At 38.6% G+C, this 22897-nt stretch overlaps 1 protein-coding gene across 1 annotated transcript in view; it reads right to left on the bottom strand.

Annotated features, from left to right (window-relative positions):
• Nucleotides 1-292: 292 nt before the first annotated feature.
• The window catches only part of RyR (Ryanodine receptor), a 206817-nt gene continuing 184212 nt past the window's right edge, over nucleotides 293-22897 (bottom strand). Inside the window, 21 exon segments of the mRNA XM_074109940.1 lie at nucleotides 293-896; nucleotides 1282-1384; nucleotides 1827-1936; nucleotides 2409-2565; nucleotides 3123-3254; nucleotides 4028-4235; nucleotides 5206-5364; nucleotides 7424-7554; nucleotides 8113-8258; nucleotides 8983-9073; nucleotides 9182-9337; nucleotides 10801-10894; nucleotides 11398-11529; nucleotides 13215-13314; nucleotides 15679-15764; nucleotides 18047-18250; nucleotides 18687-18889; nucleotides 20109-20265; nucleotides 20960-21121; nucleotides 21583-21784; nucleotides 22271-22431. Coding sequence (XP_073966041.1) covers nucleotides 793-896; nucleotides 1282-1384; nucleotides 1827-1936; nucleotides 2409-2565; nucleotides 3123-3254; nucleotides 4028-4235; nucleotides 5206-5364; nucleotides 7424-7554; nucleotides 8113-8258; nucleotides 8983-9073; nucleotides 9182-9337; nucleotides 10801-10894; nucleotides 11398-11529; nucleotides 13215-13314; nucleotides 15679-15764; nucleotides 18047-18250; nucleotides 18687-18889; nucleotides 20109-20265; nucleotides 20960-21121; nucleotides 21583-21784; nucleotides 22271-22431 — 2998 coding nt within the window. The 3' untranslated portion in view covers nucleotides 293-792.

The raw sequence follows: 22897 nt of genomic DNA, 5'->3' as shown, positions 1-22897 counted from the left end.
CGTTCCCTGGAGCTTACTACGGGGAGGAGAGGGTTGGGGGGTTTCTTATCTACACAGAGTCTTGCTTCAGCCATTTGCTGGAAAGTCAGGAGAGGAGCATGCGTTCTCCCGTTTGGCTCCGTGGGGTGCTTGGCTTGGGTCATATTTTTAAAACTGCTATTCAAATCTCTATTTACCTGTTTTCTATACTGCTTACTATGCGTTGGTGTTCAATAAAGAGTCATTATATTGTATTGTTTTGGAATATTGCATAACAGAAATAGTGATAGAATCTTCATTAATGAAACAAAAGTTGGCAATAAATTATATTTATTTAATTAACAGTTATTTTATATTATCTTACATAAACTATATCGAAAAAGTTTAAAAATATTACTTGGAAAGGCCACCTTAATCATTATTAAATTACATTGGAAGTAAATAGAAAAATGTGATAAAAACTATGTCTCATTTACGAGTATAGATATATCTTCATAGATTTCTGGCGAAATTTGAACTTTTACTTTCAATAACTTACCTGATCTCTAAAATGTGAATTCGATACTGATATATATGTTGAAATAGCTACGTAAGTAGTCACTTTGTCTATTATTAAAATTCTATATATTACTTGATTTTACATAATTGACAATTCTGAAATAACTTCTGAACTAGATAATCAGGTAACCTGAAATATTTAAAATGCACTGAGAAAGCAAAATTTTAACACCCCTTCTGTTCCAGCGTTGGTTGGTGTTACAATTTTGAGCAAAAGCGAAGGTATGTTCGAGTTTACGTTCATATTTGTACAGTTTACTCCGCCATTTCGACTTCGTTCTGTTTCCTGAAGCAGTCTCCGACCGGGAAGAAGTCCCAGCAACGTTGTGTGTACATGTTCCACACGTAGGTTTCTTGACCTGATTAGGAAGAGTAAGCGTAATTATTATTTTTACAAAAAAAATACATAATTTTGTTGATGGTAATTGCTGATATATGCTTTAAGTCCGTGTCCAACAGTTTAAATTCGTCACCATATTCACTTTCAAGTTGTCAACTGGTGACTTAAGTATACAGATGCGCAAGGAGCGGAATGTTTCTAAAAAGTTGAAAAAGTTCTCAGATATTTCTGGGAATTTTCACAAGAATTATAGAAAATTTCAATTTAAGAAACGGTAAGTTTCAATCCCCATACAAAATTGTGAAAAGTTTCCGTAATTTTCCTTTTTGTGAAATTCCGCAATTTTGGAAAGTTTCCTATTGGCACATCAGTACTTGAGTATCTTCCTTATTCTATTTTTTCACCTGTGTACTCAGTGTCTGGTTTATTGATGAGATGCATGAGGAAGAACATGTAGTTTGCGAGGTTGTGCTCCCTTTGCACGTGCGTGTCGAAACCATGCGGCACCTGAAAAACGCAATATCGTCGTTATACACCGTGTTTCTCTTGATTTCCCTTAACTTCATTGGCTCAATGAACTGAAACAATTACTTTGCTCACCCGCGACATTATGATAGATACGTTTATGCAAGAAATGTGTGTTCATGCAGTTCCTCCACCTCCACACTAGTAATAATTGTTTCAGTTCATTGATATGGACCTGCGCAAAGTAACGCCTGATTCAATAGCTCAATATATCAGCGCTGGGGTGTTCTTAACGCTTCAGCATTATGCTGAGCCAGTGTCCTATTCACAACCGCAATGACACATACCTTTGTGTTGTTTTTTTTTTGTACCTAATAATATTGTTGTCTTGTGTTGTGAATAAATGTATTTTCTTTCTTTCTTTCTTTCTTTATTTTAATAAATTATTCATTGGCTCAGTTCTTGTACAGATATTGGTATTTACCGAATCGAAATAATCCTTGCCCATGCCGCATATGAAACAGTTGGACTCCATGTCTTCTTTCACCGATTCGAGTTGATCACGAAGCTCACCGAAAGCGTCGATGATCAAACCTGAAACATGATTTATATTGATTTTCTGTTGGGCCCAAATTGCGATGAATATCGATCGATTTTTCTTAAAATGCCAAATTTCATGTCTCCAATCACATAGGGTAAAATTTTGAAGTTTTATCCTGATCTCACGAGAATATTGGTATAAAAAGTAGCCTACGTCTGATTCTAGATGAGATATTTTTGATCTAAATCCGTTCAGCCGATTTAGAGAGAAGGATTAACAAAACACACGCACGCACATACTCACAAACATTCACGAAAGAAAGTTTGTCTCTTTATTACACAGAAAAACTTATTCCTATAAAATCACGTTTAGCTTGGTCATCACCATCGGCTCATCACCATGACTAATTCGAATACAAAGATTACCAATGCTTAGTATAACAATAATTTAGAACATACCGAACTTCGGTAGTCACCACCTCTTACTTAATCATCACCGTCAACTCATCACCCGCGACTAACTCACCCTGAATGATGGCGAGCAGGATAATGATGATGAAGAAGAAGAAGGACACGTCAAAGATGATCCTCCATACTTCGGAGTCATCGCCGTCCGGCGGCTCCAACTCATCACCGATGCCACCGCCGGCTCGTACGCCCTTGTATATGTTGAACACGAAGCACTGGAACAAAGTGTTTTGATTTTAATAAATCTGTAGAAGTTTCGTGTTTATAATTGCAATATTTTGTGTGTAATATATAAAAAAAGAGAAAGTGTCGCGTCATTTACAAAGGTAACGGAGGAAGCGTTGTGCATGGCTATGTATAATGGAGACAAATAAGAAAAGAAGATCTATTTATACGCTGTGGTATTTTTGATTTTTGCTGACATTAAACAGGTAAAATTAAGTTATTCTCTCAAAGACACTATAAGTTAAACGCTTAATGTTCAAAAATAGTCAAGAAATAAGATAATTATGCACGGTAAAAACAGCATAAAAAAGGTTTTTGAAACATATCATTTTTTTAAAGTCTGCAAAGAAAGTTAAAAAAGTATGTTTTTGATATGTCTATTATGTGTCACGTTTATGCTACTATAACAATGACTGTAACTTATATATATTTTTTTATTTGATCATAAAGTAAGTGCCCGGTTGTTTCTATGAATTAACTGAGTCATCTGTCGAAGTTAACGGAAATCAAGAAAAACACGTTAAATATTTGTCAGTAGCACACTTACCGACAACATGTCATGACAGTTTCTGTTGACTTCGTCGTCCTCTTCTTGCACATAGAACTTGCGGAAGAAGTTGAAAGCTATCACCGTATATATGTACACTATGATAGTCAACAGTATCACTGTTAACACCAGCTGGAAATATGAAGGAAAGTTTATGTGACATTCTTAACATACAAGAAGATTGGTAATATGTTATTACTCCTTTGGAAAGAATATTGTGGAGCTTATTTGCTGTAAATTTAGTAAAATATTTTTACCAAACTATTAATTTCTCAACTGTTTCAAAAAAAGAACAACTTTTTTTAAACTGTAAGTGTAGTTAGTGTCACCAGAGTTGATGTCTTGCACACAAGAACATAATCGTGTAATGACAGCAGGATTTTGACAACTCATTCATTTCATTTATTCTCCTTTTGCGCAATCAGTTCTTTTTGTAGCTGTGTGTGTAGTCATTTACTTCAAGCACAACTTCAAGTCTCGTGGCAGTATACTTATTCATCAGGAGTGTTATGAAACCAACCTAATCTAACATATAAGTTTCTACAGGATAGTCCTGAAATATATCCTGAAAAGTTTAGTTTCAGAAAAAAAATCGTTTGTCCATATTTTCATATGGACAAACGACAGTCGGAAAATAAATCCCATCCCAGCCTATATACGTCCCACTGCTGGGCACAGGCCTCCTCTCAGAACAAGAGGGCTTGGACCATAGTTCCCACGCGGGCGCAGAGAACTTCACACGCACCATTGAATTGCTTCGCAGGTTAGTGCAGGTTTCCTCACGATGTTTTCCTTCACCGCACCGGGAAATGAATAATTTGGGCAAAATATTTTCAGCGAAAAACCAGGATTCTTATTTTTGTAACTTTGTTGTAAATTTTCCCCATTTTTTCCCTCCCACTGACCTGTTTCCCGTTATGTGTGACGGACTGCAAGATGGTCCTCAAGGTCTTGAAGCCAACAGCGACGTCGAGCAAATGCGCCGCGAAGAAGAAGTTGTTGAAGTTGCCCATGACAGAGAAACTGAAGTACCATAGGGAGTAAAGGAATGAGTTGTCTGTGATCGTCACGCCAGCTTTCCACACCTGGTAGCGCCAGTCTATGCTCAGAATGCTGGAAAAGAAAAGTATAGATGTAGCGAAAAGAGTTTTTTCTCAAACATGATATGAAATATTGACGTTGTGTTACAAATAATAGGCCGGGAAGTATCGCGCTGCAGGCACTACGGCTCGGCTGCCGGCGCGCGGTCACTCAAGCGGCCTGCAAAGAGATTTCATACAACTTTCCCGGCCGCTGGCCCGCAATGCGACCGTCTTTTGATTCAACGCGCTTTTTTCTTGTTTTCTTATTTGATTTCATGTTATGTTTGAGAAAAGCACTATACGCAAGCCAACGCCGGAACGTGGGGTTGCCGGCCTCGCATCCCTATATCTGCTTGGCCGGCAACCCCCTACTTCCCGGCCTCTACAGTAATCTACTATTACACAGGCCAAGTAATACAGACTTTAACATGGAAAAACATTCCTCACTCTAACTGTATGTGTTGTGATTGTGACTGGTAAATGTCGCAGGAGTCCAATGAATGCTGGTGGCGCAGAACTAACTTTAGTCTCATCACGTAGCTAGTTTCTAAACGGAAAAGCTTGAATTTCCACCTCGTACAGTCGCCAGCACCAATTTCTGACACAACAAGCGTGCATATCTGATACGACTCTATTTCTAGGGCCAGAAGGACGTGTCAGATATTTTTGCACGCTCCGCTGTGGTAGATATTAATGCTGGTGACTGTACCCAATTAAAAAAATAGCAGTAACCGTAACCAGATTTAGTAGCTAGCTTCGAAATGGAAAGTGTGACTTCACGACTCGTACCTAACCAGTTATGAAAAGGCAAAGATTTTCGCACATCGTAACCAGATTTGGTAGCCAGATTCGAAATAGGAATTGCGACTAACCGTTTCTAATTAACTTATGAAACGGGATGTCACTTCCCGTTTCATAACCAGTTATGTACCTACCTAATGGGAATGATTTTCCCATCTCGCAACTAGGTTTGGCTTTCTTTGTTATTCTTAGCTACTCACTATTGCACGAAGCCCTTGTTCCCTGTTTCTTCGTGCGAAGCGAACGAGGTCTTCTCCATCCCGAGCATGTTCGATATAGAGTCGAAGTCGTAAGTCTCCGAATACTTCGCTCGCACTTTCTTCTTCACGAACTTGTCCCAGTAGTTCACTGGGAATGATCTGGAATAAAATACAACCAACCTCATAAGTCCCCACTTTCTAGAAGTTCTAGAACAGCTGATTTTGGATACACAGATATACGGGAACCCATGCCTTAAATTAAGAGCGTTTATACCTGCTGAGCTGGCAACGTTGCATTTTTGTTAGTTTTTATCGATTATTCCATAAAAATTTAATGAAAATTAAAAATGTTGTCTGATAGAACACTTCTTAATAGATCAGTTATTGTGTCTACGCCAATAATTATTCGTTATAGACTTATTTTCTTTAAAAGCCGTTTATAAACATTAATTCGGTTTTAAAGAATATAAAAGTCTAACACGAATAATTGTTGGAGTAGACACATTAACTTATATATTAAGAAGTGTTCTATCAGACAACATTTTTAATTGTCATTCAATTTTTATGGAATAATCGAGAAAAACTAACAAAATGCAACGTTGCCAGCTCAGCAGGTATAAACGCTCTTAAGGGATTCGCGATTCATCATTATCAGCCGTAGGACGTGGACGTGGATTGCTTAGATTGGTTTTTTGGAATCTTTTTGTATTTTTTATTTCAATTCCAAATTTTTTGTTACTTTTACGGTCATCCCGTACAAACTGAATTATAGCTGCATAGAAAAACCAGAAAAATAAGACCAATGGGGTGCTGAAAAGTTTAACGATGAGGACTACAGCATAGATGTCGCTAGTGTCGCTGGTTAAGTGACTAAATAAGAAAACAAACAAGCTGAGATATGTGGTGCATAGGAGAAATTCGTATCTGTATCACTGTCCAGCGGTGGTGTAGCGGTATAGCACGCGGCACGGAATGTCGAGGACCTGGGTTCGATTCAAAGCGCTGGTCTTATTTTACTGGTTTTACTATGCATCTATATTTCAGTTTGTATTTTCGATATTGATTGCTTCGGTTTGAAGCGGCGTGCATACACCGTGAACCCGCGGCTTAAACCAGGACATCCAAACTTCTGGTTGTGGCCGTCCTATGCTGCGTACGCAGAAGGGTCACCGACATAGCCAAGCGTATTAGCTTGTTGAAGAAGTAATGCTTTGGTTTTCTAGGACAAGCGGTGCCGTCATTATAGCAATCGTAATAAGCGGTGAATGACGTCACTAGAAGGTTGTCTATGTAAACAAAATGGCCCGGTGTCAATTACCGCTCTCTAGGAGGAGGAGCGGTATCCATTACGGCCGCTATATTACGGCACCGCTGATCCTAGGAAACCAAAGCTTAGGTCCCCTTTTGGTATGCTGCCGTGTCACCACGTAACTTAGTTTTATTGTTAGTCTTATCTGATGGAACCAAAATAAGTCTCTCTATTTTACAAGCTTTTATTTAGTTTCACCTGTCCGGTTGTTTGTCTGTAATCAAATCTTGCAAGTTATAAATTCGACCATCTTCCAGTAGTTGGATTGACTCGCAATTTGGTATTTTTTTTTTTTTTTTTTTTTTATTTGACTGGATGGCAAACGAGCAAGTGGGTCTCCTGATGGTAAGAGATTACCACCGCCCATAAACATCTGCAACACCAGGGGTATTGCAGACGCGTTGCCAACCTAGAGGTCTAAGATGGGATACCTCACGTGCCAGTAATTTCACCGGCTGTCTCACTCTCCACGCCGAAACACAACCAGTGCAAGCACTACTGCTTCACGGCAGGATTAGCGAGGAAGATGGTGGTATACTTATGTAAATTCCATGACAATATAATAATCTGGTAGTGAACCCTGGTAGTCCAGCCAGGATCGTCACCGCAGGGCAGAACTCTTCAACGGTTAATGGCATCGACTTGAAATTTTGTATTCAAATGTATTTTGGGTGACAATATAAGTACAGTTAACAAAAAGTACAGTCAGCAAAAAAAAAGCTTGTTTTAAAAATGAAATTATTACCAAAAACTTATTTCTTTCAATGGGTAGACCATATACTATGTAGAACAGATGGCCGTTGGGGCCGAAAAGTTTTCAAATCGGCAAGCGTAGCGTAGGATTCGCGATTATGAAGTTACAAATGTACACAAGTTGTAAAAGGTTTAGTAGAGCATAGAGTAACTCACTTGGCGGAGATGACAAGCTTATCCCAGTGACTCTTCAAGTCGTCATCTTCGGGCTGCTCCGCGATGTACAGTCCGTCGAACTCTAGGCGACGCGCTATCTCTTTCTCGCGCTTGAAGATGGCTAGAGGCACCTGCATATTACAATTACACCTTAAGTGAACAATGTTAAAAAACTTGGTAAAAACTTAAAAAAACGTGTACAGTGTACACGCATCAGCTCTAAGAGCTGCTATAGGTAGTGCCACCAGAGTTAAGGTCAGGCACACAGGAACATGTCATGTAATGGCAGCGGAATTTTGTCATTCACACATTCATTCTCCTTTTATGCAATTAGTTCGTCATGTAGGTGTGTGTGTACCTAATCATTTACTTCAACTCTCGTGGCAATACCTATCTTATACCTTTAAACGAGCAATTCTTGTATATGTTTATACAATATATATATACATAATTAGAATCTCGGAAACGGCTCCAACGATTTCGCTGAAATTTGGTATGTGGGGGTTTTCGGGGATGACAAATCGTTCTAGCTTGTTCTTATCTCTGGACAAAACGCTTATTATCGAGTTTTAGCCCGAGCAAAGCTCGGTCGCCCAGGTGCTAATGTATTATTTGAATAATAATAGTAACGTATTGTAATCTACACTAGCATTTACCCGAGGCTTTGGATACGTTAACCATCTGCGTACCTTCAAGTGGTAGTATCCGATGAGAATGGCCAGAGATACGATGGAATGCAGTAACGCTGCCGCCTTGATCACGTGTTCCATGTAGAAGAAGTCCTCGTCTATGTGCACTATTTCTATGGGGTCGTCGGCTTCATCTTCGCCGCTGCCTGTAAATAGATCACAAATCATCAAACAATACAACATATAGCAAGCAGTACAGAAAATAGGTATATACACAGAGACTTTCTGAGGTAAGCAATAGGCGGCCTTATCGCTTCAGAGCGATCTCTTCCAGGCAGCCTTTACAATGGAATGGATGGAGAAGTAAGGAATAAATTTTAGCAGCTGGTAATTTACATTACATTACAGCAATATCAAGAATATATAATCATCTATACGACATAAACACATGCAAATAGATAGGTAGATACATAACAACATTACCGACGTACTCATAAATAAACTAAAAGTTATAACATTCACGTGCAAAACGACAGATAGTGCTCAATAAGCATAGACTTGATGATAGACATTTTATCATATCAAACATAGAACATCCGCTGTTTGACATAGGCCTCCCCCATGGAACTCCAGTTGCATCGGTTGGAAACGGCCTGCATCCACCGTGAACCCGCGGCTTTAACCAAGTCCTCAGTTCATCTCGTTGGCGGACGTCCTATCCGGCAGGAGAAGGGGACAACATTCTAACGCCAGCGACCCATGGCATACATCACTAATGGCATTTTTTTGTGGCGCCGCATAGTTAATCAGATTCAAGTTCAAGCCTTTCCTTGACCTCTTTAGTTTCTATTCGAATAAAAACATTGGCTTTGAAATTTGTTTTTGCAATAAAATATTGCATGTAGGTATATTTGATTATTCCACACTTACCATCCCCACTGCCAGACCCAGACCCAGAGCCGGAGCCACTGATGATATCTCCGAGCCCTGAACCCTCGTTTTCGCCTTCCAAAGTCGACACCTAAACAAAACCAAATTAAACCCATTTTACTTTCGACTTATCAATCCTCGCCTGCGGCTCGGGTGGATATATTTAAAGTAATAGTAGGTAATAATAGGAGTAGTTTACCTTATAGAAGAGCAGCACGAAGTTAATACAGAACGCCAGAACGAGAGCGCAATACTTGAGGTTGTAGAAGTTGCGAGCGAGGAAAGAGACGGCGCGTTTCGTGTACTGCGATATGTCCACCTGCGAGAGCGCGGACGGCGTCGGGCCAGACACCGCCTGGGGAAAAAACGGGTAAAGTATCGCCTCAGCTTTATCCCACAGTTTTGGACAAGGTACCCCTATGGTTTCGCAATGTCCGTTCGTCTGTCCGCGGCTTAGCTTAGAGACTGATAGTTTAAAAAAAATGACGTGTAAAAATGCCCATAGCGGCCTATTTACTGAATAAATGATTTTAAATCTGCTAGAAAGCTGTCTGTAATTAATTAAGCATGATTATATTTGTCAACCACATCGACAATGTAGTAAAATATACATGCAAAAATTTATTTACTGGGTTCAAATTCAAATTCAAATAATTTATTCTTTAAATAGCCCGCACGCAATGGGCACGTAATTGTATTTTATCTCCTTACTTGGTTACCTCCCCTACACGTAAAGGGGGAATGATTTCTTTTGTCGTCTAAAGCCATAGTGTGGGGTATCTTGGCAAAGGTCTTTCGAAGACATTATAGGTTTTTAAAGACCATTTTTCGAATAAGGGTTTCCTTTCCATGAGCTTTACGGCGAAGGAAAACATCGTGAGGTCTGCACACACGTGCGAAGAAATTCAATGGTGTGTGTGAAGTTCCCAATCCGCACTGGGCCCGCGTGGGAACTACGGCCCAAGCCATTTTGTATCCTGGAGTGGGATGTATGGAGGCGGAGATGATAATGAACACTCAATTTCATGGAAGCTACATGAATGGAAATCTATTTATGCCAGCAGATATTTATCTTATAATTTTGAAGAACGCATTACCTTTTTGCAATGAAAATATCTTCTTTCAGATCCTTGCTGCGTCACGTAAAAGCAAATAATAATGTTACTAAACTAATCTAATTAGCGGGATGGCATCTACAACGAAAATGCGACTGAAGTTGCTAGTCTAATGAAAAGCCGAACTGTTTGCGAGAAAAAGCTAGGCCAGCTTATTCTAGACTAGATAGTTTAAAAACTAAATCGTTAAAATTTGACCGATTCGCATCCCACTAGTCCCACTAATATTATAAATGCGAGTTTGTAAGTCTGTTTGTTTATTTGTTTGTTTGTTAACTCATCAGTCATCACTTCTAAACCGCTGAACCGGTTATATATGGGGTAGTTTTTATCCCAAAAAATTGCACTGTTCCGCGGGGTAGTGATAAACGAATTCTACGCGAACGGAGTCGCAGGCAACAGGCTAGATCAAATTAAGCCGAAATAACTAATATCTCCCGGGTCTTAATGACGCTGCAATTTAAGCATATAATAGTAGATAATGTCTCTGAGCAATAGCCTAAACAGAGTTTGAATTAAAAGAAATATGACCAAATCACGCAGGATATTAAAATGGCGAATCCATTTTATCATTTGCCTAGAAAAAGTCTCGTCATTTTGATTTAATAATTTCACTAGACACGTTCACTGACGTTACGTCCCCTTGTACCGATTACTAACAAACTTACGTAATTTTTTTATTTTTTTAACTTGTAAACTTTACCTTTTTGCTTTCAGCTTCGATGGCGGACATGGCAGCCTGTTGAGCGGCCTGGGCCTCCATCCTCTCCTGTGCCTGCTTCTTTGCTTGTTCACCTCTTAAAATACAACAAATACATTAAATACAAACTCTATGATTATCACAAAATAACTGCTACTGTATCACAAAAGCTTCAAGAAAGTAATACGACAGTAGTACCTACTACTGCAACACGACAGCGTCTAAAGTAACACGACTCTATTGTCTGAAGTGTCAGTGAAAGTCTCTCTACGTATCATGAAAGCACAGCAAAACTAATACGATAGTAACGCTACCAAATTAAAACAGTATCTCCACTACTGTAGAATAGCGACACTTCTCTACTATATCGCAGCAGTATCACGAAAGTAATATCACAACAGTGCTACTGCAACACGATTGTATCTCTTCAGTATCACACCAGTATTTCTAGAGCATCAGGGCAGCATTCTTAAAGCATCACAACAGTAGTAGGTACTACTGCATCACTATAGTTTCCCAGTAACAGTATTTCCGTTCTAACGCAGTATCTCTACATACAGTATCACAACATCATCTACATAACGCTTGCGCAGCGCTTACCCAAGCAGGTCGATCAAAGATGGCGGCTGTGTCTCCTCGGAGTGTTCCGTCGTCTCGTCGGGGGAAGCTTCCGCCTCTTCGCCAGAAGATGGCGTTGACGTGCTGGGTGACTCGTGCGGTTTCACTTGGATTCTGGAAATACGCGTATGTCGATTATTCCATAAAGTTCTCTATCGGACATTATCCTACTTATATTATAAATGCGAATGTTTGAGAGTGAGTGAGTATGTTTATTACTCCTTCACGCTAAAACGGCTGGACGGATTTGGATGAAATTTGGTATGTAGATAGCTGGACATCTGGAATAAAACATAGGTTACTTTTTATTCCGATATTCGCACGGGATAGGGTTAAAATCTCGAAATAACAAGCGTTGGGCTTAGAGTTATTTGACATGATCGTTTTTAATGCAACGTCAATGAAAACCACGATTTAATTTTCGGAAATTCCCACGGGAATTTTTAAAAATCCCGAAATTTCGATTCAGCTGCTGGAACTGATTCTTTTTCTAAACCTAAGCTTTTGACAGAGTGGTTCCTTTAGTCCGTTTTCGTAATTAGCTGTGAAAGAAATTCCTCTATTGCGCTATACAAGACTTTGCCCAAGATTAAAAATTGGACTTAGGTAGGTACTACTGCTAATATACCTAGTCCAATTTTGGCCGAAATTAAAATTTGGACATAGGCACTGCTAAATGTAGCGCTTACCGCGAATTTGCGGTCGCAATACTCGTAGTTTGATTTTATCGCTTATCTATAAGTACCCGTAATTTTCTCATTAAAGTGAATTACAAAGTTGTTTTTGAGAATAAATGATCTTTAAAATGGCTGCGTTTTTTCAACTGTTAATTTTAACTGCTCATAGAGAGCCACGACATCGATATTGTCCAATGGGAAAGATTGGCTTGAACCGTGCGGTTAATACGTATATTCATTCACCCAAACCAACAACACATCAACACTTTGTTTTCTTTGAAGTCTAACAACAAACATGTTCGTGTTGCCTATTTGTAATAATATTGTTGTATGTTATCTGGTCTTTGACTGAGGCTCAGAAGTCCAGGCTCAAGATTTGCCAGCGAGCTATGGAGCGGAGTATTCTAGGTGTTCGGAGATCTGATAGAATCAGAAACTCTGATCTGCGCTCCAGAACTCAAATTGTCGATGTGGGAATGAAGACCGCCTAATTAAAATGGGACTGGGCGGGACACGTCTGCCGCATGCATCCGGATCGCTGGGCCAAAGTAATCACCGATTGGGTTCCATGCGACGGGCACCGGAGCAGAGGAAGACCTAGGAGGAGATGGCGGGACGACCTGGACCGATTCCAGTCAGATTGGCAAGAGCTGGCCAAGAGTAGAGACGAGTGGAATAAGAAAGGGGAGGCTTTTGCCCTGCAGTGGGACACATTATAAGCTATTTAAAAAAAAATGTAATGGTGTTTTTTTCTATTTTTTTTTGAGGCTTAAGTGGACTTGTGTGACTATGCCAGCCTCATTGAAAGACTCGATGTCCACATTCATCAAACACTTCTATTGCGATGTCCAGATTATCTGGCTGCAAAGGAGTGCTTGATGAACCTGTAAATTCGTACTGCATCTTCCGATACCGGACAACTCAAAATAACATTCACTGCACCATTGAACAGGTCCAAATCACTCAACCACCTCTCGCGGATATCCTTAGTCAATACACACTCCACCAAAAAATGTATTAAGTCCTCAATCTTATTACAATCCGTGCACATTGGGGATTGAACTACATGTTATGGTGTTGTGAATAAATGTAATTTCTTTTGATTAAGCAAAACCAACTCACTGCCCATCGCCTTCTTTAGTGATGTCCAGTCCGAAAGCGGAGACCTGTAGTTGCCCCGTATCATCCGTCGCTGGCAACGCTGGCAGGAGCCGAGACGGACCTGTGCCAAAATTAGCTATTAACAAAAGAAAAAAAAAACTTTGAAGTGCTTTTTGGTTGGTTAGGAGGTGTTCTTATCTTCAAATTTAAACGTGAAGTACCCTTTCGAAATAAAAATGAAATATTTTTTAAATCCTTTCTAATAATGCAATTACGAAAGTGAGCATGTTTGTTTCTTATGTTTTGACGCTTAAATTACTCAACCGATCGTTATAAAATTTGGTTTGATTGGTTAATTTTTTTCCCTGAATATTGTGATGTTTCCGCGGACGCTAGATTAAATCAGCCGAAGTCGCGTGAAACAGCTAGTCAGTTCAAAAATGACTGAGTTCATAACATATAGGTGTTCCAACTGTTACATATTAAGTACCTACTATGAAGAGACACAGAAGTGCAAGGAGAGTGGTACAGTCAAGGTCAAAAATATTTTAACACTTTAGTGCCTTCTCACTGTTACTAAGCATTCTCACTGTTACTGAGCTTCTGAACTTATTGGTGACTCAGGTCCCAGATGCTGATGTATTCGCTGACCACTGGCAGTCACTTCTCAATAAAATAAGGAAATGTTTGTGTATGTCGGTTTAATGTAGTTATTTATTATGTATCAATCTAGTACGTAAGTGTTTTGTAAGTTTAGCTAGTAATAGAGACGCTTTGGTGTATACTGTAAGTCTTTATTATGAATAAATGAATAAATTTGTACTTTTGCATAAAATTGTCAGAAGGCATACCGTAACAAGGCACTAAAATGTAAAAATGTTTTTGACCTCGACTGTACCTACGTATCATTTCCTTTCGACTCTTACATAATAGTGTGTCAAATCCATTTTTAACCCTTAAAAAGGTAGAGGCGATTTAGCGACCACATGCATTGACTTGGAAATTCAACCTTATTGTGTTAGGTATAAGTTACAATATCCATTGTAATTATTGAAAATATTACTAGCTTTAAAAATATCATTTGTCAGGTATGTATGTATTCGATAGCTGCTTTTTACTCTGTGGTAGTATGCTCCAATAAATGGGGCCTGGGGTTAAGCCAGATCTAGAAAAATTACTTTACCTTGTGTGACTTAACTACTCTACAGTCGGTTGAGTCTCGGCGCGGCCCATATAATACCGACCCGATTTTTTGTGTACATGCCCATAGAAACTCTTGTCAGTTTGACATGACCTACGACATGGTTCTTATAACTGCCTAATGTTCTTAAGTTAATTACTAATTTTAATCTAATTTTTCATGAAATTAGTAATAAAAGATGCAAGAGCGCAAAGTTTAAGATAAAATTAAAACGATACGAATATTCTTAATTAAATTATCAAAAAGATTAAAATTTATTAAAAAAGCAACAAAATATTTACAACATCGAGACAACATCAAAATGAAAAAAAGTATTAACCTGTTAACGTCCAAAAGCAGATTTACTTTGTTATAAAATAATAGAAACCATGATAAAACAAATCATTCACTGATTCATTCACTCAATAGTTTATCGATAGATAAAATAATTGTAAATGTTATAAATTAATCATAAATTATTCGGCCACGTTATTATAGTTTGTTAAAAATTTGGAAGATGTTTTTCTTATTTAGTTAAATCGGTTAAACCTGCGTTTGGCAATTTAGTAGAGTGTTTTGAGAACGTTTGGTCACCATAAACTACCCCCACTTTTACACTTACAAAATTTAGATTATTCCCAACTATATAAAGGGCATAAACTACTTCTAAAAAAGTAGGTATGTTAATTTTATTTATGACTTAGGTGACAAGTATCTATGTATCATACCGTCTCGCTTTATGTCGCTCGATTAAACAAAGACGGCGACACGCATAGGTACCTATCTGTCACAAAAAATTACAGGAACTTAACAGAGACTGGTGAAAGAATCCCTAAATCATTTATTGTTATCAGGTATCCCAGAAATTACGGGACCGAAAATAGGCGACTCACAACTTAAAAAAATTACGCTCGCCTGGATTCACCCTTAGCGTGAGCGGGACGGCAGGATATAGATTGTACCACGAGCATCGAAATAGTAAGTTACTATTTCGACCACGAGAGTTAAAGTGAATGATTACACACACAGCTACAACATGTGTAATGACAACGACAGCCGGATTTTGACATTTTACTCATTTCATTCATTCTCCTTTTGTGCAATCACTTCTTTTTGTAGCTGTGTGTGTAATCATTCACTTCAACTCTCGTGGCACTATCTATATCAAGTTCGAAAATTGAACTTTGCAGTAGTAGTAATTTGTAGTCGAGACCCTAGTGACCAAACGCCATAAGCCTGTAAGCCACCCATGCTTATACCGGGCTGCCTTACTTTGACCCTGCAGTAACCTGTGCTTCAACTGACCAATTTTCTCCTCCTCCGTCGGTTCCGGCGGCGGCTCCTCCGTCTGAGGACCTCGCATCAGACCCAACAGCACCCCGAATATGTACCTGGTCATAAATTCAAACACACGGTGTAACTTCATTAACACAACTTTAATGGACGTTATAGAATAGTTTATTTGCAAAAAGAAAAATTATATCATGTTTTAATATAGTTACAGTACAGTCAAGGTCAAATATATGTTTAGACTTTAGTAGGTACCTTGTTACTGTATGCCTTCTGACAATTTTAGATAAAAGTTCAAACATGAAGTGTCAGCGCCAAGGTACTAAAGTGTATCTTTAACTCGACTGTTTCGAAAAATATTATAGCTTCTTGGACATCACCATCTGTGAATGGCCTTTGATAGGTCCATAGGCCATACGCCCTTAATAAGTATCAAATGTGCTTGTTATAATTTAAAAAAATAAAAGGAAACGCGTGTTGTGTATTCCATAGATAAATAAGAAAGGTCAAAGAGTGCTAATTATGTTGTCATAAAAAGAGGCATGTGCGTAAAGTATCTACTTACATATAATATAAAGTGGTTTACATATGACCAAGACTTAACATAGTTTGAAGATTCCAAATTTAAGAAATAGGACACTGTGCTTTTAAGGGAAAAGTATATTTAAAGTAATATTAACATGCATTTAATCAGCTCAGTCGTTACTCGTAATTGGAAGACTAAACAACATTGTCTATGCGGGGTACAATTCAAAAACAGTAGGTAGGTACACTTAAGCTAATTCTGAAGCTTTATGAAAAATTATGGTTACCGTATTGAAAATATAGTCCCTCTAACACGCAAGTAATGTAGAAACCTTGGCCCAATTGCATAATAAAGTACAAGCTAAGAGTATTCGTGCATTTCAATACAAAAATCGCTAATACTAATAGTTCGTACTTTGTTATGCAATCGGGCCCAGGTTACATTTAACGCATTTAATATAGCTTGTAACCAAACCCCAGCAACTATGTTACATAACTAGTTAGTGATCCTTCATAAAAATATGGAGGTTAATCGAGACAATCGTACAACTTTTTTCTTCAATAAAAAAAGTAGTACGTTTTTTTTTACAGGATAAAACTAATGTCCCCCCCCCCCATACGGCACCATTTCAGAAATTTAAGAGCGTTTATAGGTACCTGCTGAGCTGGCTGCATAAGTACGCTGTATAAGTTAATGTGTCTACTCCAATAATTGTTCTTGTTAGAATTTAATATTCTTTAAAAACGAATTAATGTTTATAAACGGCTTTTAAAGAAAATAAAAGTCTATAACGAATAATTATTGGCGTAGACACTATAACTGATTTATTAAGAAGTGTTCTATCAGACAACATTTTTAATTTTCATTCAATTTTTATGGAATAATCGAGAAAAACTAACAAAAATGCAACGTTGCCAGCTCAGCAGGCATAAACGCTCTTAAGTGCGTTTCTTTTAACAGAAATCTAACCTAGAAGACTTAACAAAAAATATATGTATAGGTAATCAACATACACATCTAAAACATGTAACAAAGCATTTACCAATGACTTTGCACCGAAAACCTAGAAGACTTAACAAAAAATATATGTATAGGTAATCAACATACACATCTAGACATGTAACAAAGCATTTACCAATGACTGTGCACCGAAATGTTGCGTGGAAACACACATGACAATAAGTCAATATCGTTTAGTAAAAGGTATAAAAATATAGTACATTCATGTCACAGAAGTTGTGACTAATAGATTGAATAAAACTATATGAAATATGCCTTAAAACTAAATAACAATAAGAATGGAAATGTTGTCGTATCTATTGTATTAATGCCGTCAATTTTCAGTCCCTCTGTTATTAAAGTGCATAAGTTTTTCTGTTTTCAAAGGTTTTATCCAATTATACTGTAAAAAAAACCATAACGTCAATCCTCGACACGTGTTTCACCAACCCGAGCGCTGATTTACATAGTACCAGTAGAACAGTAGATTAAGGTACCCACTAATGAACTGTAATTATTGACAATCAGTTTTTTGAGTATCTTTTTTTTATAATATTTATTCATTAAAAAGTCACAATAAGAGTTGCTTAGAAAACGAACAAAAACCTAAAACGGTTAATCTGTCACTCCGTCGCTTAGTACTGAAACTGTATGTACATATGTATACAATTATGACAAAAAAAGCTTAATATCATTAAAATCTGAACGAACTTCGTTACAGACTCGGCTAGGAAAAAAATCCTTTAAGCCATAATCGTGCAGTCGCGTTTTTAATTCGCGCAACATTTCTATTCTCTTTATTAGTAGCTCTGTAAGGTTAGAACAGACATGAATAATGAAATATTACTTCAAACTAACCTTATAACAACCATAACTCCATAGCCCATGTAGTAGAATAGATAGAAGAACATTTTGAAGAAACCAACGGCGAGTTCAGCTGGCGGCATTTGCTGCATGTCCGCGATTTTGGACTTTATGTTAGCGGGGGATAAGGAGGAGAATGTCGCGGCAATACCATCTTTTACGGCTTGGTAGCCACGACGGAATGGATTTTTGTCGGCCCTGGAAAATAATAATAATAAAGTTTTGAAAAATAATACTTTTTAAATTATTTTTTTATTGACTGTCATCAAGCCGCTCATCACCCCATATATAATCACTTTACTATGTATAACAACAGCTTATCATCCCATATATAACCGTACATCATATATCTGTCATGATCATCATCCCCGAGATACACGAGATATTATAAGCAGCCTACCTGTTTTTGGATCCTCCAGCGACCTTCGCGATTAGCGATCGTCGTTTCAAAGATGGCGTTTTCGCAGAAGGTGACAAACGTTTCTAACTACCTCTACTTCTTATTTCCATCCCTAATTTACTCATAACAAAACGCTCATCACCCCCTACACTCACCTCATCACCCATTATAGCTCTATCACATCCTATAATTCTTTACTACCTATAACAACAACTCATCACCCCATATAATTACCTCTCATCATCATCATCCCCGAGATACATATAAGCCGCCTCCCTGTTCTTGGGTCCGCCGGCAGCCTCTTCCGAAGCGGCCATGAGGCCACTGGCGTGTGTCATTTCAAAGATGGCGTCCTCGCAGAAGTTGACGAACGCTTCGAGCTTCTCTTTGTCACCACCCTCCGTTACTATGCTGTAGAAGAAGGCGCGTTTCGATTCCTGGAATAAAAAAGTGTTTTCTCGCACTGATATTGTTGCTTGGTTGAAAAATGTTTTCATACCACAAGTTCCATACTTTGATCGATGTTCTAAATATACCGCGTGAAAGGATGACTACAGTTTGAATTGGGTACCTTAAGTTTTTTAGGATGGTATATATTATATTTTTCACTTCTCATGCTCGTAAAGTTCGTGATTATGCTGGATCTAGGCGACATAAAATGACTTTTTATGCTCTAGTGCAAAAAGTAAAATCTTCGTCTAAGATCAAGGTAATCAGGTGTCAACAGCCACAAACTAAAAAGTTTTTACATATTTTTTTAATGATTTTTAATTAACCTAAAACTAAAAATAAATCAATAAAACTAAAAATATATATAATATTACATGAAAAATAATAGGTAAGTACATAGAAAGTGAAAAAAAAATCTACTGTTGCTTTTTTATTTCCTCGCAATCCAAGCGAAAAGCAAAGTGTAAAACTCGAGCATTAAACCCATTTTCCCCTCTCGACGTGTCTATCCGGTCGAATTGACAGCTGTCAGTTGTCAAATGTCGCCATACATACGTACGTGCGTGTACGTACCTTGTGTGTATACATATGTATCGTTGTATGGCGACATTTGACAACTGACAGCTATCAATCCGATCTCTTTTTTTTAATCAAACAAACTAAGGCACAAAACCTATTAATCTCACGAAACGTGTGCTTTGCCGAAATAGTTTCAATTTTCAACGAAAAAAACCATTCTACAGAAGTGAGAGCTACATTACAAGTCTACTATCGACAAAAATATAATATGGACCATTCTAGAATACTTAAGGTACCTAAGTACCAAATTAAAAAGACCTATAAAAACTTTTACACAGATGTTCAGTCAAGTTAACTACAGGGTGTTATTACCTAACACACTTGGAAACACAATAGTCTTTACCATTTCTTTCTGTCACAGGTGTAAGACGAGGATAGAAAGAGATGGTGGTTGCATCGCAAACGCCAGCGCGTTAGACAATACGACCTCTGGTCTTAGTTAAGGTCTCTACCCATTACACCGTATCAGGCAAAAAAATATTCTTTGTATCGAAAAGTGTGAGACTATGCCCATTAGCGCGTTTCGTAACCAACCGTCGCCGTCGCGTGTCATGTGCGCGTTTGACATTCCGTTTGACATGCCGTCTGACACGTTTCTACTAGAGACCTTAGTGAGTATAGTTGTACCTTGATCTGTGGCTTCTCCCATTGCTCAATATTGGACTCCTTGATCTCGAAATAGACTCGCTCGATGCGTTTGGAGCCGCCCATGATCTCGATACGGCCGAGGAAGGGCTCGAAGTAGTTGAGGACAGAGCCGGCTGTCTCCAGGAAACGGGCCAGTCTGGGGGTCAAAGGGGATGATAAGTTGGGTATCGAACTGTAGGTTGAACGTAAGAATATAACGATGAGGATGCGTATGCAACTGATATTTAGAATTAGTATAGGGATGAATATGAATAAACGAGAATGAGTATGAAGATGAGTATTTGATAAATTACGAAGATGCGGATGAATATGTGAAGGATTAGGAAGGCATATGTTCGGATGGGTTTATGAGCGAGATTGAATCCGATCTTTTTGACCGTGGAAGCAGTGACGTACATAAGAAAAACTACGAGTGAGTAAGTATGAGTATAAAAATGTTTATGAAGATGAGTATGTGATATGAGGACATCCTCATTCATACTCTAGGTCATACTCTTCGTCATCTACATGGATGAGGAAGAGTACGACCTACCGTAGTTCGTTGGGCATGTGTTCCGACAAGTTCGTGAGCAGCACAGCCAGATTGAACCCGATCTCTTTGGCCAGCTCGTGGAAGTGGTCACAGATACATAAGTAAGAGAATAAGTTAATGTAAGTATGAGTACGAAAATGAGTATGAAGATGACTATGTGATAGAGTATGAGGATGCAGATAAGAATGAGTATAACTTCCGCCATGCTACAGTGACTTTTAAGTAAGGAAATTATGAATAAAGTATGGTAAGGTGCGTATGTTTGTTTGGATAGATAAGGTATATGAGTATGACCTACCTTGGTTCGTTTGGCATGTGTTCGGACAAGTTAGTGAGCAGCACAGCCAGATTGAACCCGATCTCTTTGGCCGGCTCGTGGAAGCGGTCGCAGAACCCGATGTAGTCCAGTTTGCCGTCGTGGTTGGTCTCGCAGCAGGCCAGGAGGAACTCTATCTCTTCACTGACGAGGTATAATTATTTTAAATGATTTTTCAAAATTCTTCAGAGAGAGAGAGAGAGAGAGAGAGGATTGGACCCCACTCAGCATAATGGAAAACCGCAACGCTGTTTTTCAGTGGGCATTTTTGACCTTCATTTATAAAGAAAGTAAAAGTAGGTAGACTGAATGGAACATTGCGAGGGATTCATTTGCAAGGGAAATCACTTTTTTGTTTCCATTAACCAAATAGTTTTGCCTTGAGCGTTTTTTTACCAATTAAATTTTTTCCATGTTGCCACGAATAAATGAAATAATTTTATTTCTTTCTTTTGTTCTTTCTTCCAACACACAATTTTAGTATTCCAAATTCATTCACTATAACCACGCAATTACTTACTAAAGATAAACATCGCTATTATTTGCAGTTTCCCGATCATTTTTTTGAAATTATTTCTACATTTTGATTTATGGAATCAACTTACGGCGTATAACTCTTCTGCTGTTCCATCTTCTCCTTGAAATCCTTCGGCAGCACCCATCCGTCGTTGTTGGCGTCTATTTCCAAGAAGCTGGCGCTCGAAGTCAGGTCCTTCAGCTTCAAAAACATGTCGAAGTATTTCAGGATCAACTCCACGTTGCTGGCAGACTCTACGAGGGTGTCAACCATCTGTTTACCGATCGTGCCTGTGTAGAAAATTTTAAATATGTTACAGCTGTTACCTTACTAATATCATAAGTGCGAAAGTTTGTACGTGTGTGTTTGTGTGTGCATAAGGATGTAAGCTTCTGACCCAGGCGGGCGGGATAAGTCAATATGCACATGCTGATCCGGAGCCTTTTGCCACAATTACTAAATATTTACTTATACTTATGTTTTTTTTTAGGGGCAGTTAATAATTCCTTATCCCTTGTTTGTTTCTTTCTTTTTCTTCTTTCTTTCGCTCTCTCTTTCTTTTTTCTTTAAATCAAACTCACATTTAGACTAAATCAAACAGAGAGCAGCCCTTTCGCACCATGTAGCCAAAGTCAAAGTCAAAAGTCAAAATATCTTTATTAAATTTAGGCTAAAACAAGCACTTATGAATGTCAAAAATATGTTATAGCCGCAGAGTATCAAAGTAATCGCTCACAATTCATTTAGCTCATATAAAAACCATGTCATCAACATACCATTGACGACGTTCCCCTCAAGCATGGACAGCATCATGGTGATCATGTCCTTCTGGAGGTTGAGGAGTTCCTTGAGGAGGTCCACCTGCGAGGAGTGCTTGGACAACTTGTCCTGCATGTGGGAGAAGAGGAACAGGAAGCCTCCTACGGCGTCCCACAACCTGGAAATATTTGACCACAGTGTAACTGACCGGGTAGCTCAGTAGATAGGCGTGACTACGAGGCTTTTGGTTTGATCCCCGGTCAGGGCAGATAATATTTGTATGATATAAGTTTTTGGTAAAAATAGTATTTTTAGCTTTTCTGAGCTGTCGGTAGGCCTCCAACAAGATGAAGCGAGGACTTGGTTAAGATAGCGGGATCGCGGTGGATGCGGAAAGCACAAGACCGGTCTGAGTGGACTGCCTTGGGGGAGGCCTATGTCCAGCAGTGGACGTATTTCGGCTGACATGATGATGATGACAAGCTTTTTTAGCTGACTGTACTTTTTGTCAACTTTTCCTACATTGTTACCCAAACTACATTTGCATACCAAATTTCAAGTCGATGCCATTAACCGTTGAAGAGTTCCGTCCTGCGGAGACGATCCTGGCTGGACTTCCAGGCTGTCACTACTAGATTATTGTA

Source organism: Choristoneura fumiferana, chromosome 29 (assembly GCF_025370935.1).
Source record: "Choristoneura fumiferana chromosome 29, NRCan_CFum_1, whole genome shotgun sequence".
Taxonomy (NCBI): Eukaryota; Metazoa; Arthropoda; class Insecta; order Lepidoptera; family Tortricidae; genus Choristoneura; species Choristoneura fumiferana.
This window is presented reverse-complemented; position numbering and strand designations above follow the sequence as displayed.